At 36.4% G+C, this 17535-nt stretch overlaps 2 protein-coding genes across 3 annotated transcripts in view; one reads left to right on the top strand and one right to left on the bottom strand.

Moving 5' to 3' along the window:
- Positions 1–17535, top strand: part of CHRM5 (cholinergic receptor muscarinic 5) — a 60756-nt gene that overhangs the window by 25536 nt on the left and 17685 nt on the right. The gene's annotated exons all lie outside the window — the stretch shown is intronic.
- AVEN (apoptosis and caspase activation inhibitor) overlaps positions 1–17535 on the bottom strand; it is a 125030-nt gene that overhangs the window by 102696 nt on the left and 4799 nt on the right. For both annotated transcript variants that reach the window (XM_060760091.2, XM_060760099.2), the window contains exon 2: positions 5545–5710. In XM_060760091.2, coding sequence (XP_060616074.2) covers positions 5545–5710 — 166 coding nt within the window. The remainder of the gene's footprint in view (positions 1–5544; positions 5711–17535) is intronic.

Here is a 17535-nt window from a genome sequence, read left to right as displayed (position 1 = left end):
TAGTAAGGGGACCCAAAGAAGCAGAATGTGCCAAGAAAAGTTGAGGCAGAGACATTTGCTATAGAGAACACTCATCTATAATTAAGAACATGTGTCCTTCATGCTGTACTAACAAGATGCAGTAGGGATCAATTATTATTCTCATCTCTAAAAGTAAACTACATATGAGGATGAGTTCACACCATGATTCAGTCATGAAGCCTTCTTCATACACGATCTCTGGCAGATTTGTACCTAGGCACACTCTGAAAGACACTGGGTTTACACAGATATGCAACAATTAATGAAATAAATGTGTTTCTGGACATTGCTTCTTTAACAGAAAATTTGGCAGCAGCAACAGAAATAACATAGAAAGAATAGGGTAAGTCTTTACATCATAAAAACAGCACTCAGAAATGTTAATAAAACTATTAAAATTAACAGTATACACCTGTGAAAAAAGCAACTAGGTTAGATGTGCCACATATAATTAAATAAAAGTGTTTAGAACTTTCTGGAGAACACTGGAAAGCTGATTCCAAATAAATACAGGGAATACTGTTTCCTTTCACTAGCCTCTATTTTTTATTATTTCCATTACGGTGGAAAACCCTATAAACAGATGCTTCTGTAACATACTGATTTTCAATTTTCTCTCCACTTTGAGATTCATGCATGCTTAGAAAGGAATTATGGAGGAACCTGCTCTTTACACCTTGCCTGTTATAGGCAGGCATACACATCTACAGTAGTATCAGCTAAAATAAAATCCCATTCTTTCCCAGTTCAAGCTTTATTGAATTGTTTACTACAGATATGCTGCTTCAACTCAATTCCAAATATCTGTGTTTTTCTAATCCTTTTCCATCAGTAACCTGACACTCACGTTATAATAACAAAAAGGGGGGGTTGGGCAAATCAATCCCCACTTTATAAAAACCATTTGGAGGAGAACACATCTTTGTCAGAGGGTTTGTTAACTGGGTATGACTGTACTGCATTATTTGGTGAACTAGAATAAATAATTTTATAGTCATACAGAAAAAAAACAATAATCAAGGTTCCATGTCAATCTTTATTTTACAGAAAGAACTCTATTGCTTAATAAGATTTGTGTGAATTTACCATATATACTCATGCATAAATTGACCTCCTGTATAAGTCAAAGGCAGGTTTTTTGGACCAAAATTATGGATTTGGATATGACCTATGAAGAATTCAAGGGTGATTCCACAAAGGGGAGAACGCCTATGCAGCCTAAAGGGGCTACCCACTCCTGGCCATCACCATTTTCCCATTCAGCATTTCCAAAAGACCAGAAACGATTACAGTCAAGATACAATACTCAGGTTGAGCTGTGGATAAGTTGGCCCAGGCTTTTTGGGTTTATTTTTTTTTTAACTACAATTTCTAGACTTATACATGAGTGTATTAAGTTATACACAGGTAGTTATACACCAGTCATTTTTTTTTTTCAAAATCCAATTTTCACAGGGATAGAAAGTAAGGTGAAATCTTCTCAACAGGGGCACAGCTTCCAAAGCTTGCATAGATAGATAGATAGATAGATAGATAGATAGATAGATAGATAGATAGATAGAGGGAGGGAGTTACACTTAAGAAATGTACATGTTCCAACTTACAAACAAATTCAACTTAAGAACAAACCTAAAGAACCTATCATGTTTGTAACTTTGGGACTGCATGTATGTATGTATGGATAGATAGATAATAGATATGCGTATGTCTGTGTATAATTAAATGTTTTGTTACTGTAGTTACATTGTGTGAAGTAATTTCACATCTGGCTATGAAGATGTGGCAAGATGTTTCTGTGTTACTATTTGTTTACCAAACAACACAGCATAGTAATGTCAGGTAGCTTTAGTAGCTTTTTACTAAGTTGGGGGAGAATACATAATTCTGCACACCAGAGGTATGCATGGCCTTCACTGTGCGAATGCTGAATTGCACACAGTCTGGTTGATCAGTAAAAGCATGTGTAACTTTAGAGACCTTATCATAAACAATGCTACCTTCAGCATAGGCTTATGCCTCACAGAAGTATACAGTTGTACCACCAAAGAAAACTGGGAGTTTCACTGGGAATATTCCACTTGTGAAACTATTTCAAAGGACATATCTGTCATAAGTTTCTCATTCCAGTGATAGCATTCACTCTGTAGTGGATATTAAAATTACATTTTCCTTTAAAAGAGAAAGGTCAAGGTATAAGAAATTAAAGAGAAGTTTAGAAATTTAACTTGCCTTTTTTCCACACATGATCACCATGCTAACAGAATGATGCTAACTAAAACTGATTAAGCATGCTGTAAACAAGACCTCACATTGAGATGATGTGAAACAGAACCACTGAATCATCAGATACACCCAGTCATTTAAATGAAATATATCAAAACATTATCATTTTTCTAATTATTGAAGAGTCTAGTTTCCTAACTCACAGACATACACACACAGCTTAGAGTGATTAATAAATAGAAATGTTAAAAGGAAGAAACAAAATGTTCCAGCTTCTGCCCCCTTGAGTTGTTAAAACTAAAAGTGAGTGAGATCCCCCACGGCATTGTTTAAAATATTACCTTGGATGGCTATTGAGCATTATAGTATATGTGAAATAATTGTAGGAATATTTATTATTTAACATATTTCACTGTGTAACAGCTGCACTTTTTATCCCTTTTTTAGAGACTATCATGCAGTGAAAAAAAATCAAGCTATGGGTTGAATGAAGCCCAGGAGCTGGAAGGGGAAAAGGCACACAGGAATAAAGCCTCACTTGCCTGCTTACCTGCTGCCCTTCCAGATATGGGGCTTCACTCAGCTGGTAGCCAAGCGAAGCCCCGTAACTCCAAAGAGGCAGGTGTGTGGGCAAGTGAATAAAGGGCACAACTAATATGCAAGGAACACAAAAATACCAATTTTGTCACCTCAAAAATGGGGTGTGTGACTATTACACAGTGGCAACTATTATGTAATGAAAGACGGCATATGAGCTCAGACAGTACAGTTTGAGCTTGTGGTAGAAAACAGGAGAAAATACTCCAAATCATTTTGTAAAGTAAAAAAGAAAAAGTTACATTTATTGTTTCACAAATTTCCTCTTGGGACAAGGAAAAGAGCAGACAAAAGATTATTTAGATTTTAGTAGAAGATCCCCTAAAGGTTAACTCACATGAGTAGATGTAAGCCATTCAAAAGCAGGAGTCTCATGTATGCTCCCTTCCCAGAAAAAGAGTCAAAAGACTAACTGACTTTGAGAGAAGAGGAAAGTGACCTCTGCAGGCAGAAAGAAAGCAAAAAGGCTACATAGGTCACAGAAAGAAACAAGAAGGTGAAACAAAGAAACAGGTGAAACAAAGAAACAGGCCTACTCTCAAAGGCTCCCTCTAACCTTCTAATGTATTGATGCCTCTTTGCTTCCAAGAAGAAAATAGCTGGATTCATACAGGATACAAGATATATATTGTAAGAAATATTTCTCACAAATTTGTTCTGGATCCCATAAAGATGCAATTAAACACTAAAGATATACTAGTTGTCAAAAATGTTGGCCATTTCTGCCATTTTCCTTTTCTGCTGCTTTTTGTATTTTAACTTACTTACACTCTTGGTGAAAATCTAGCCACCATACACTTAAGAATTGTTGCCCTACCAACAAAACAACAAGAACATACAAAACTGTCCTCCGAAGACTACATAATTAAAACCATAAGTAGAGAGAAATAAACAGAAACAACATTCGCATAAACGCTATGTCATAAAGGCTATGTCATATGATTTCTCAGCAGGTGTCATACAGTCCTCAGTAGGGATGATAATATTTGAATATTTCATTCTCACAAGTGAGAATAAATAATTTGCATACATTTTCCCTGCTGTAATAAAACAAATCTTTCTGTATTGTTCTCATTGAATATGCACACATGAATAGATTGCTTACCTTTAACTGATTCTTCAAGTGTGAACACAGAAAGCACACAGATATTTAAAATGCACTAGAGTCTTCTCCCTTGGCCATGCTTTTGTAATGCAGTTTGTACCTTTCTTCTTCCCTCAGTTCCATTTTAACTACCACAGGAACTGCACACTTGTGTTAACTACAGAGACCATGGAGAAGAATCTGGATTGTTGCAGGAAAATATTATGGGCAAGGATTCAAATGGCTTTGATGTGAGAGAGTTGTGGGAGCCTACACAAAACAATAATGTTTGCAAACAGCCACACATGTTCTTTGAATCTGTTGTTTTCTATGCAAAAACAAGAGAACCAATGTGGTTTTAGTGATTTGAGCATTGGTTCTAATCCATATTAAGCCATGGAAACTCACTAAGTGACCATGGGCAAGTCACATTCTCTCAGCCTTACAAGCCTTGTGACAGGTTTACTGCAGGGTCACACTAAGTCAGAAATGACTTGAGACTACACAACCACCACTATGCAAAGACTGTAATCTTGAACAATAAAAATAGTGTGCCACAAAAATCTTGCACAGAAAACACAACATGTAATTATTTTTGGACCAGACTGATTGTTTTTGTATAAGATTTTTGTGGTAGAAAATTGCTAGTGTTGACGCAAGATTTTTATGCAAGATTGCTGTTTCCTGAAAAAAATGAAGGGTGAATCAGAGTTCACAAAACAAGAGCAATATCCAAACACACGTTATCTGTGAAAAACTGTGAAAAAAGAGACATGCTGAGTGCTGCATCTCCTGCTGCCCAAGAAGAGCATCCCATCTGTTGATCAGAGAAGGGGCAGCTGAACCAAGCTAGCTTACCACCTTCTGAATACTCGTTTAAATTTCTGAGACTGCAGGTCTACAAGACAAGCACCCCCTAGCCTCTAAAACCACCTGAAACTATCCCTCCCTTTCCCCAGGAAAAATTATATGGCAGGGAGACTAATCTGACCATATTTATGGGAACTGTTCCTCCATTGTTTGCTTTCCTCTTCCATCCCCATTGAGGACAGGAGAAGACAAACTATTTCACATTGTAAATAGATAGACAGGATATCTCTTATATTTCAATCTATTAAATCCATTTGGTAGTTCAAATCAGAATAGACCCACTGAAACACCGCCACTCTTAAATAGCCAAAATTTCTCCCCAAACAACCAAAAGTAACAAAAAAACCAACAGTAGGAAGGTGACCACTCATACATGCTCAGTCTTCCATACATACCCCCATCCCTGCTGTAGTTCAGGGGTGGAATATATATTTTTCCATGCAAAATGTTTCTGGTTCTTCATTACCCCAAAATAGGGCCAAGAATGACTCTTGGCTAAAATATGCAAGAACGCCCAATGTTGTCCACAATCAATCAATGAAATGACTTAATACAGGTCAACCTACTATATTCTTGCTTTTCTTCCTAAAGATACCATGAAGCATTTATTTATGAGCTTTTAACTAATTTTGTATAAAAGTAATTTTAAGGTCTGTTTCATTCTCATCAGTGAGCTTACAAGTGTCATTATTATGAGACAAATACAAACTATACAAAATTAACAGTTGTTTATGCTTTCGCTCTCTTACCTGCTGAGCTAAGCAGAACACTGTAGTCTGTCCCACGCTGAGATTCACTACTGTCATTTTGTGTTTCCTTCTCAGTATCTTCATAACGATGCCAGTTGGAAACTACCTTTCTGCATGAATAGCCACCTGGGTCTTCTTTTCCTTGTAATTCAAGATCAGCAGAAGCCTAGAGCATGTAACAAAATTATGACTGAGCAAGACCTTTAATTAGTCCATTCATTTAATTTGCTTTTTCTCAAAAATTAAATGACTGATTCCAATTAGTGTCCCAAATTAATCGTTTATTCAGCATGCATGCCAGTTCTAGTCCTTTAGTACACAATACTGGAATCCTCATCTCTCTCATGAAACAAAACAAAATGCCCTAATGAAATGTTAATCTTGGTTATTTATATTTATTACGTCTTCTGACTTGGAACGGTGACTGTGATAGTAGCATAAAAATAATTAGCAATCAAAACTACCTGTATGTGTTTTATTTAATTAATTAATTTATATCTCACCTTTCTCCTAGAGTTAGGACCCAGTACATACTCATGTATAAGTCAAGAAATAAAGTTATTTATTCCTATTCATAGGAACTGCAGGGTGGCTGGCTGCTTTGGGGAATGATATGATGAGTTACTACACTGGGATAATACCAAAACTAGTGACACCACTGACACATATGTAAGGATGCTTAGTGCCAGGAGAGTTACAAAAGAGGCAAACAATAAAAAATAGAAATGTGTTAGGTAGTAGGAGAGAAAAAACTGTCTAATGCTGAATATAAACTGCTTATGCACAGGCCCAGCCTGCCTTTACTTTGACTCCTGTCATGTGGCTGGCGATCCCTAGCAGCCCTGGCCTGAGTTCTCTCTTGCCCCTGTCTTTCCTCCAGGGATGGTGGGAAGACAACCAAGAACAGATCCCTCCTTCTATTGGCAGTTCCTTTCCCGAGACTAACAATCCTCAGAGTTGTCCAAGCATAAAAGGAAAAGGGAAGCAAAGAGAGAGGAATATAGTAGCAACTTTATGACTAGTTGATTTATTCTGAGCTTTTATTAATCCCAATCTACTTCTTTGGACTCACTGACAGAATGCAATTAAAACTGTAGAATTAGGTAAGGGAATGGGATAAAATATAACAAGATACAAAAAGATGCAGATTGTGACCCTGGTCATAAATCTTCAAAGAGTTGTGTGGGATGATACAGATCTTTCAAGTAGCATTTTTAAGTAGCCTGTTAGTACTGACATGTGAAAACAATAAACCTACTTCCCAAATGCCAGTCTCACTGGAGTCAAAACCTGAGGATTTCAGTATTAATACATGTAGTGTGCCAAGAAACTATTATCTCTATTCATATTTCTGATAATGTATTGTAATTAATGAATGTATTTCAACTGAGCTGGTTCTCTTTTTAGTTTCCTTTTTTCTTTAAAAAACAACAACTATTAATCCAATTTGTATGTCCCAGAAAGTTAAAATGTCTTGGAATTTACTTTTTAGTATTGTCATTTTTAATACCAAACAGGCGTCACTTATGTTCTTGCATAGAGCCTATCATGTTTGTACTACACAGGATGAAGAAGGGCGTTGCTAACTTAGACACTGTATTTTACATTGAAAGGTGAACGAATAAATACATCTCTGATGTCACAGGTGGTATTATTAGCATCTGTAAAGTTGCTGTTAGAGTACATATAGAGACAAAGTTGGCATCTGGGATTGTGGTAGAGACTTATAACTGTAGCCATCCATGTTGTATGTATCCTGTGGTAAATAAGTAATTGTTTAAGTCTGGAAGACTTCCTGTAGGCCAGCTAAGGCCTGCCGCCCACAGCCTGTAAGAGGGCTAAGCTATTCTCTAGAACTGGTAATAATAATAATAATAATAATTATTATTATTATTATTATTATTATTATTTTTCTCACCTGCCTCTCCTCACGGCTTGAGGTGGTAAAACACATAATTACTAAAACACATAATCATTTTAAAACACAGGCTAGAATACACATATTAAAACATATTTCCATAAAATACATATTAAAACACACAAAAGTTAGACAAAGAGTTGAAATTTAAAATTTGTCATTAAAACTATCTGGGTAGTCCTGCCAGAAGGGATAGGACTTCACTTGTGTCTTAAATTCAGACAGCTGATCTAGCTGTTGGAGCTCTACAGATGAGACCTTTGAGCAGTCTAATCTGTTGAGCAGGGGTGCTTTGAATGCAATTTTCCTGCTTCTTGGCAGGGGGTTGACTGGATGGTCCACATCCAACTCTATGATTCCATGATTCTATGATTTATAAGAGGCAAAGAGGAATAGCTAATGGTGTTCTTTCTTTTTCTGTTTTTAGTCTGTCCTTTAGTAGATTGTTTCTGGCTACCACTTTGCCTTGTGTATTCGTTTCTTCTGAGAATCCAATAGCATAATCTGTGCCAGAAGAGTCTGAAAGAAGCAACCACCTCCTCTGCTATTTCTCTCGGGTGGTTCTTAGTGAATCTCTCCCGTAGCAGGAAAGCAACACTATTTTTCCAACCAAATATTGCAAAAAGCTGCCAGAGAGAGTAGAGGGCATCAGAATGATATAAAGCTTGTTTGAATGCCTGAGCATAAAAATGGCAAAGGGGGCCATGAGCAGCTTGCCCGAGACGATGCTGATGCTTTCGGCCCTCCATGATAGCCCTGTGTTGAGCCCCAAAGTTTACCCATAACCTATCCACAAGTCTTCTTAAAACCCATAACTGTGGCCCCAAAATCTTTCCTCAACTTGTACTACATATATACAAGTATATATAGTATAACTACCAATATTTCTCGGAAGAGATATCAAAAAGACTTATTGGAAAATTGTCTTGAATCCTTTCTAACTAAGCTATTTATCATTTTAATGGTAATCTGTTCTTAAATACTACATCAGCATAGATCTGTAGCACCATTACCAAGACTCTTGTTTTGTCCCCAATAAGCCAATTGCAACTGACATGTTCTACTGGTTTCCCACCCACTCCAAGCTGCTTTTGAATGAATATTCCCAGTTGTCCTAGCAACCAGATGGCTCTACCCATAATCCCATACATACAAGAAAATTAAATCAAAACACAGTGGTCTGCATATAGATATAATCATGGCAAAATACCTCTTGACCAAATGAACAGATCAATTTCTTTCCACTTCAACATGGAATAAAATATTACATTTTTATAATTTATTACTGTAAATTCCACAGCTCATAGTTATCTACATTTGAGTGCTCTTATCTAAAATTACATGTGCTGACAATTTTGTAATTCCATTACATACTTCAAAGATTAACCATAAAGTACAGTATCCATAGTCCTAGCCTATTCCAGGTATCTCCATAAATTCAAAGTTCATAGGCTTCAGATGCCTCAAGATGCCAGTCACAGATGTAGACAAAATGTCAGGAGAAAATGCTGCTAGAACAGGGTCATAAAGCCCAGAAACCACATAAAACTCCTGGGAAATGACTCTTTCTGCAAGCAGATTTTTTCAAGCTGAAAGTCAAAATACTACTCCTATATTGTATACATAAAAAGAGACACAATAAATTACAATACTTGCTCTTGTAGCAGCCTAAACCTCATCTACATTTATCATTTAATGCAGTCCAAAGCTAACTTCAAACTGCAGCAGACAACACCACCCCTTAAAGTAGATGAAAGAAAGCCCTTAATGGTTTGTGCAACCACCATCTGGGACTCTAACTTATTCCAGAATTTCCTATGCACCGGTAATTATCTGCACAGACAAAATAATTTTCTTCAATACTGGTTTGAAACTGCATCAAATGGTCTATGCAGATGTTCCTCTAGTAACTGATAGAAAAGACACTGTGATGAGAAATTAAACCATTCAGTTTGTTGCCTCACTGAAATTAATTCAATCATTTGCCATTATGGTTCCTGCTTTACCTATTTCACTTTGTGAAGATCAGCTCATTCTCTCTACAATTTACCATGAATTATTCATTAGAAAGTAACCATTTGTAAAAAAAATTCTAATCCCAATTTTATCAAAGACTTGGTTGACATTGTGTACCTTGGTTCCAACTTATGAGGACTCTAAGGCAAATCTATCATTGGGGTTTCTTTTCAAATTTCTTCAGAGGAGATTTACCTTTGCCTTCCTATAAACAAGTCAAAAGTATGTGTTAGCACTCCTCAAGCTTTGGGACCTTGTTCTATACTTTACTGGCAGATGACTGTTAACATAGAATCATAGAATCATAGTTGGAAGAGACCTCATGAGCCATCCACTCCAACCCCCTGCCAAGAAACAGGAAAATTCAAAGCACCCCCGACAGATGGCCATCCAGCCTCTGTTTAAAAGCTTCCAAAGAAGGAGCCTCCACCACACTCTGGGGCAGAGAGTTCCACTGCTGAACGGCTCTCACAGTCTGAAGCATATTCATTACTAATTATCTGAATCTCACATATAGCCATTTAGTGCTGAAATTAAGCCTAGAGTTTACCTGTCCGAACGTATCTCCCGCTACAAACCTCCTCGCAAACGTGATTGGTGGGGACGAAAGAAAGGGCCTTCTCAGTGGTGGGCCCTTGTCTGTGGAACTCCCTTCCCAGTGACATCAGATCGGCCCCCTCTCTCCTATCCTTTAGAAAACAACTTAAAACATGGTTGTGAGGCCAAGCATTCGAACAATATATGCAACAACTGAGATTGATACTGACCCTATGTTACTGACAATTGGTTTGACCTGGACTATGATTTGAATTTGCATAATTTTAAATAAATGTTTTAATAATTTAATGTTTTAATTACTGTTTTAATTGCAAGTGTTATTTATGAATCTGTTTGATGGCATCAAATGGTTGCCTGTTGTAAACCGCCCTGAGTCCCCCCTTGGGGGTGAGAAGGATGGGATACAAATATGTGAAATAAATAAAATAAATAAATTGTAAATTTTGTAAATCAGGACAGTGGAGAATAAAACAAAGCTAAAAATATAAAAGCAGTCTAGTTTTTTTCTTTTTCTAAAAAAGTACATATACTGCTTTTCAAAGCAAAACCACATGAAGATAGTTTACAAGATAAAGTATTTAACCAGGCATCCTCAAACTGCGGCCCTCCAGCTGTTTGGGCCTTCAACTCCCAGAATTCCTGACAACTGAACAAGCTAGTTAGGGCTTCTGGGAGCTGGAAGCCCAAACAACTGCAGGGTCGCAGTTTGAGGAAGCCTGTATTAAACATTTAAATTTAACATTTAATCAGAGAGCAACATATAATATTCGAACCATTTTATTAATTCATTTAAACCAGATTGGGACACCTAAGTCTACATAGCCTACTTTTAAAAAAGGAAGGAAGCCACAATCATATTCCATGGTAGATCATTCCTCGATGACAGTGCTGCATTACTTTTATATTGAAATTTCCTATATCTACAGATACAAGTGGCCACAGTGTTCTCTCAGTACCCCCTTCAATAACTCTAATACTTTATTACTTCAACCGGCAATATTACCTCTTATCTAGTGCAAACACCTTGAAGAGAGAAACATTATAATTCAATGAGGAATACTTGCTTTTTCCATCTGTGACCTTTAGAGAGATCTACCAAAGGTAAAAAGTCTAATTGGGGGGAAAAGGTCAACTAAAAAGGCATGAAATGGCATATACCCTTTTAATCTATATCCTAGATGTTCATGGAAGATCATAAAATTACAAAAAAATACTTTAATATTGCATGTTAGACCATTAGTTTTGAACTCACGTGAGATAAAAAAAGGAAGTGTCTTTTTTATTAGCTTTCAAGTAAAGCTGGTTATTTCACAGAACAAAGATGGCAAAATTAGGTCCATAGTCTGCATGCACACACCCCAAGTCTTTTCATGATCCAATGTCTTCCCCGCTTTTCCAAAATGCTTTTGTGACACTAAATGAACTGTAGGCAATGTGCCAGGAACTAAACATCAAATAGTCAACGGAAGAAAAACTTGCACTGCCTCTTTCCCTGTATGTATAGAAACAAATGCCCATTCATTATGATGTGTATATAATATCACATTGAGCAAAGCTCAGGAGGAAGCAATGGTCTGCCAGCCCAAGGAGTTCCCAGATAAAATAATTCTCTCTCAATTTTGAGCTGGCTTTGGGCTTAATTATGGGCTACAAACTGTTGTAGTTGCCTTGTTCAAAGACAGGGAAATTGTGTTCATGTTTGTTCTGTTGGAACTGTCAGTAGCTTTTAATACTATGAGCCACTTCTCCAGTACTTGGTTTTTCTGGTGTAAGATGTGAGATTTTAAAGGAAAAGTGCTGTTTTTCTATTTTACTGTTTTTAAGGTACTGTTTCATTATCTGGGCGGACTCCAAAAGGGGGCCTAGATGGAGAATCAATTTTATGGGGGAGGGGAAGTTGAAGGAGGAAAACTATTTCCCCCATTTTCACTGGTTATTCCCCCTCCCCACTTCCGATTTCATAAATGAGGGTTGTTTCCACAATGGCAACATGGGTGAGGGGAATAACAGGAAAATAGGAAGAAATGGTTTTACTCCTTCAAACCCCCCTCCCCTGTAAAATGGACTATCCCTTTTGGCCTCTGTCCAAATAATGGAACAGTACTGTTTTAAATATATTTTTGTAAACTGGTTTTAGCATTTCACTTATGTGTTTTAAATAGAACTGTGGTTTTGTTCACTTTTAACTTTTGTATAAATAACTTTTAGATGTACTTTATTTTAATTCTGAAAGGCTAAATATAATATAAAATAAAATGGAAAGTAAAGCCAAGAAAAAACATTTCGGGATCCCTCTTAGACCAAAACAAATCTTAATCAGATATGTGTGGAGTGAGGAAGTATTTGTAATGTGTTGGTAATTAAATTCATACTTTGAAATTGTAGTTAATCAAGAAAGAGAGGTTATTTGTTAACAACTGGAAGATTTTTAAATTCTTAATTATTAGATTTTAGGATGAAATGCAAATGCAAACTATTTTTGTATATTTTATTTCATTTAAAACATCTGTTAAGCGTCATCTTTTCCACTTGGTTATCCCATTTGGCACACATTACTGTCAAGCCATTAGTGATTCTGAAAAGAAGCTCCTAGAGCCATAGATATTCCGCACCTAGCACAGAAGAGAAAGGACATAACTTTTTTGGAGAATTGTTGCTTGCCAAGAAGAAGGCAGTAAGCTGCTATATGCTGCCCAATCTTTCCAAGGGTAAACAACAGTGGGTTTATTTATGGTGATCAATGGAAATAACCTAGGTCAATTTATCCACAATTAATATGAGCAAATTAAATATAGGTTCTTGTGGGTTTTTTCGGGCTATAGAGCCATGTTCTAGAGGCATTTCTCCTGACATTTCGCCTGCATCTATGGCAAGCATCCTCAGAGGTAGTGGGGATATATAGCTGGGGATCTTGTACATCACATAGAGAATTGCATTTTGTAAATCAATTAACAAGGATAACAAATGCATTTATAATGATTCAAAGGAATCTCTTGTATGTGGCTGTAGTAACCCATCATAATATCACACTAGATATCTTAACATCTGAACAAGTATTTTGGATTGCTGACCAAGCTGCCATGTCAGGTTTTAAGGGGTGTGAATACTAGAATCAAAACTAAAGGGGAGCCTTCCATAATTCACTAGGAAATTATTGTTGACACTTCAGAATTTGAGGGAATGTTTTTAGGGTTTTTTCTCATTTTGGGGAGAAAATTCTCAGAACTGGCTCTGCTAAGATTTCTGTAGTACGAAAGGAACAGAACAGAAAGTTTCATGGACTCACTTGGGCTTGTGGTTTTTCTTTTTCAAGATATGGATAGCCATAGCACTGGCTGACTTCAACCAGTAATAAATATAAATAGCAAATATGTTTTGTCACTTAGGTACTTAGAAAGTACTATAAGAAGGCCACATGGTTTCTGCAATATTTGTGGCTACTAATACAGAAAGATCTTGACATAGTAAAAACAGGTTTGAAAACATTGCTCTTTATGTAGCAATGTCCACCTGCCCATTTCCCTGTAGCAGCCTGATGTCAAATACATAAAATCAATCAATCGTGATACATTTAAAATATTTCCCCCTTATTTTTAACCAGTCATCAGATTTAGCTCAAATTGAAATTCTCACTGATTTGTCAAACACAAATTAACACAGCAAGCCAAAATGTGGTGCTTGGAAAACTGGGAACTGTGGTTAGGAGTAAGGTTGCCGGAATGAAAATTGGTGAAGGCTCCTGTACCTTAAATATTAAAGATGGATTTTTTCTGTTGGTGTGGCTTGTGACAAGTGACATGTACTGAAATTCCAGATTCTGTTCATTGTCTAGAACTCTCTGCAGGTTTCAATGTGGTAACCATGGCTGGAAGACTTGTAGACCACTTTTCCCTGTTTCTACAGCAATGTCTCTTGTATTGGCATGAGATGCTGGGAATGACATAAACAGCCCAAATAGTAAATTGTGGGCCTATGTGGAACTAACTTCTTGATTGCATATCTTAATTTACTTACAAATAAGCTTACAAATAATTTCTATTAGTAGGCAGTGTACAAATCATTCACATAAACAAACCAAGATCCATTAAGTTAAATCCCAATGATTGAGGTTCAGTGTGATTTAATAGGATTTATTTGGAAGTAAATGTGAACAGGTTTGCAGTGTTAAACAAAATTAACAAGGTCAAGCAAGACTCCTACTGACGTTTGCCTTTATAGAAATAATTGCACTGGCATTGTCATTCTGCTTTTTGAAAGCAAAAAAATATTTAAAAATATAAAAGAAGCAATATGGCTTTCTCGCTTACAACTTCTGACGCATGTTCAAATGTTGCTAAGCAACCTCAAAGCTCTTTCACTCTTCTAACCCTGAAGACATGAAAAGTATTCAGCTTATTCCATTCTGCATGCAAACTCTTTGAGGGATGGTATAGAAATGTGGGAGTATAAGAGAGTGAGGAGAGGGCTAACTACCCTCACTTAGCTTCCCACATCCAGCCATATTTCTTTAAAGTCATGTCACAAAACAAAAATTAAATAACCCCCCCCCCCCCCATTTCTTCCTTCTTTACCACTGGTAACTAAAACACTACATGTTGAGCATCCCTTATTCACATTCCTGAAATCCTACACACACCTTGTTTCCTGTACAAAAGTATTTAAAACATTATATACAACTACCATCAAGTTAAGTGAATAAGTATTCCTGAAACATCAATGAATGTCATGTTTAGATGTGGGTCTCATCTCCTAGAGATCTCATGAAATATGTATATGAAATACAGGTATTCCAAAATCTGAGGGGAATCCAAATTCCAAAACACTTGTTCCAAGCTCTTTGAATAAGGGATACTAAAGCTGTACTAGTGGTATTGGTGGGCCACACCTCAAGACTAGGAAGCAGCAGCTTCACCTATGTTTATAAGTACATGGCATAAAATGAAGCAATGGATCCTTCTAAATTTATGACTAAGTTAAAGGTGGATCCTAGATTTGAAAATTGTGATGGCTTACACTCAAATGTTACTTAAAACTAGATTGGATTCACTAATAATTCTATGGGAACAGTAAGTCAACATTTACGTTAGCTTCACTAATTCCAATAAATATTTGTGGATGTGTCTCCAAAATTATATATAGCATGCAAGCTTTAGGTACGGTAAGGCACATTTATTTTTTTAAAAAAAATCAATGTTATTATCATTGCGACAATTTAAAGATTACGTCACTTATGAAGGAATATGCCACTTTTATCAGAATCCCTATGGTCAGGCAATGATATATTTGGCCTAAAGATTTGGATTCCACGCAACTGGCAGAAATATTACTTTTCAGTAAGTTTTTAAATTAAGAATATGAAGAAAAACATAATAATTGGCATTTAGGAAATTAAACAAAACATGTTTAGATGTATTATCATCATTATTATGTTTATTTATATCCCACATTTTCTCTCCACAAGGAGACTCAGAGCGGCTATACAAAGATGTACACTCATTCTGTCTCCTATGCTCTTTATCTAGTGGGTTACATATTTTGCACAACCTCTGATTATTTCAAGTCTGAACAAGTTGCAAGTTAAATATTTCAGACTAGAACACTAGTCAAAGACATTTGAATCAACCATCTTTTATGTAGCAAAAGAATTCCAATTCACAGACAAAGCTATCTCTATCTTATGTTTTCTCTATTTATGGCACACATTCTAGCAATCTTAGAATTAAACCAGAAGGATCTCTCTCTTTGCATAAACATCAGAAACATAATTTAGTTACTTAGCAATCCCGGTTCACATACTTTCAGAGGAATTAACATAAACCAAAAATTCTGGGTTTAATACATTTTCACCAGGTAATATTCAGGCATGTAAGATGATAGAATCAACACTCCTTTCACCAAGAGACAATTGTAGATCAACAGGTATTGTTTAATTCTTCTGTAAGGGAAATTCTGTCATGTTTTTACTTTTTAGTGATACCTTGAAGATAATTTTTAGAATCTAGCAGAGCCTGGGAATTTATTGTAAAGGAGGAATAATATAATGGTATGCTATTAATCTATAAATAAAGAGTAAGATAAATTTATGGTATCAACAGTATTATCACACTCTGTTGCTGTTATGTGCCTTTGGCTCAACTCCAGCTTAAGGTGACCTTATCATAGGGCTTTTGTTACACTGCAGTCCAAAAACATTCAGGTAAATTCAACTTTATTCAGAATGGGATTGCTGTGTCTCCTTATACAAACCTTCCCCAGGCCCTGAGATCCTCAGGAGAAACTCTTCTCTCAGCCCCACCACCATTGTAAGCGCAGTTGGTGGGGACACAAGGGAGAGGGCATTCTCAATGGCTATCCCCAATCTCTGGAACTCCCTTCCTAGAGAGGCTAGAATGGCCTTCTCCCTGTGTTCTTCCGATGGCAGGCTAAAACTTTTTTATTCAGACAGGCTTTTAAAGAAGAAAGTTTTTAAAGAAGATTTTTTTAAAGAATGAGTCAGGGGGTGCTTTATATATTTTAATAATTTAAGTTTGGTGTGTACTTACCTGACTTGTGGTTTTATTTCTATTTTAATATATGTTGCAGATTATAAGTGGAAGTTTTAATGTTATGTGCAATTTTGGATCTTGATGAAGATATAAACAAATAATATATTTATTTATTTATTTGCTTTATTTCTATATCGCATTTTTCAGCCCTTGACAGGCGACTCAATGCGGTTTAATTTAATAATACTATAACACTGAAACCTGGGAAAGGCTCCTGATACCTTTAACAGCTGTGTAGAAGAGGGAATTTCAGCAGGTGCTACTTATCACACAATCAGTCAACAATCAAGACTTGCTGAAATTTCCCCCTCTACACAACCATTAATGGTTTAGAATCCACTCCAGTTTTCACTTTGAAACCCCTAAAGATATGCTGTACACCTCAGTAGAGGGCTGCCAGAGATTCAGAGAAAACCAACACAATTATCACAAATTCAATGTTATTCCTTTTTCACCTGAGTTTTATTTGTGTGCGTTAACATAGATTCACAGGCTTACAAACTAATTATGGCATGACAGAAAAGGAAAAGGGGATGACAGCAAGCGAGTGTATTAAATCCAAAAGATACTGCCTCTTCCCCCCCCCCCCCCATCCTCCACGCGTACCATTTCCCCCACTGGGATGGTGGAAGAATCTTTTATCTGCCTCTGGTCCTAAGCAAGACAAAAATTAAAATTTCATTGCGGAGTCAATAAAATAATAATAATGAATAAAAATAATTGTTCTATATTTAGAAAAGAATTAGGCAAATTCAACTACTTTTTACATTTTCTTGGCTAGATATACTCAGTAGAGATTTGCTATTGCCTTCCTCAAAACTTAGAACAGTTAACTAGTATTCCCATCTCATTACAACCACAGAGAACCCTTCCACACAGCCCTCTATCACAGAATATCATGGCAGGAAATCCCACATTATCTGAGTTTGGATTTAGATAACTCAGTTCAAAGCA

The sequence above is a fragment of the Anolis sagrei genome, chromosome 1, assembly GCF_037176765.1.
Source record: "Anolis sagrei isolate rAnoSag1 chromosome 1, rAnoSag1.mat, whole genome shotgun sequence".
Classification (NCBI taxonomy): domain Eukaryota; kingdom Metazoa; phylum Chordata; class Lepidosauria; order Squamata; family Dactyloidae; genus Anolis; species Anolis sagrei.
Note: the sequence above shows the minus strand (reverse complement) of the source record. Positions and strands in the feature narration are given on the sequence as shown.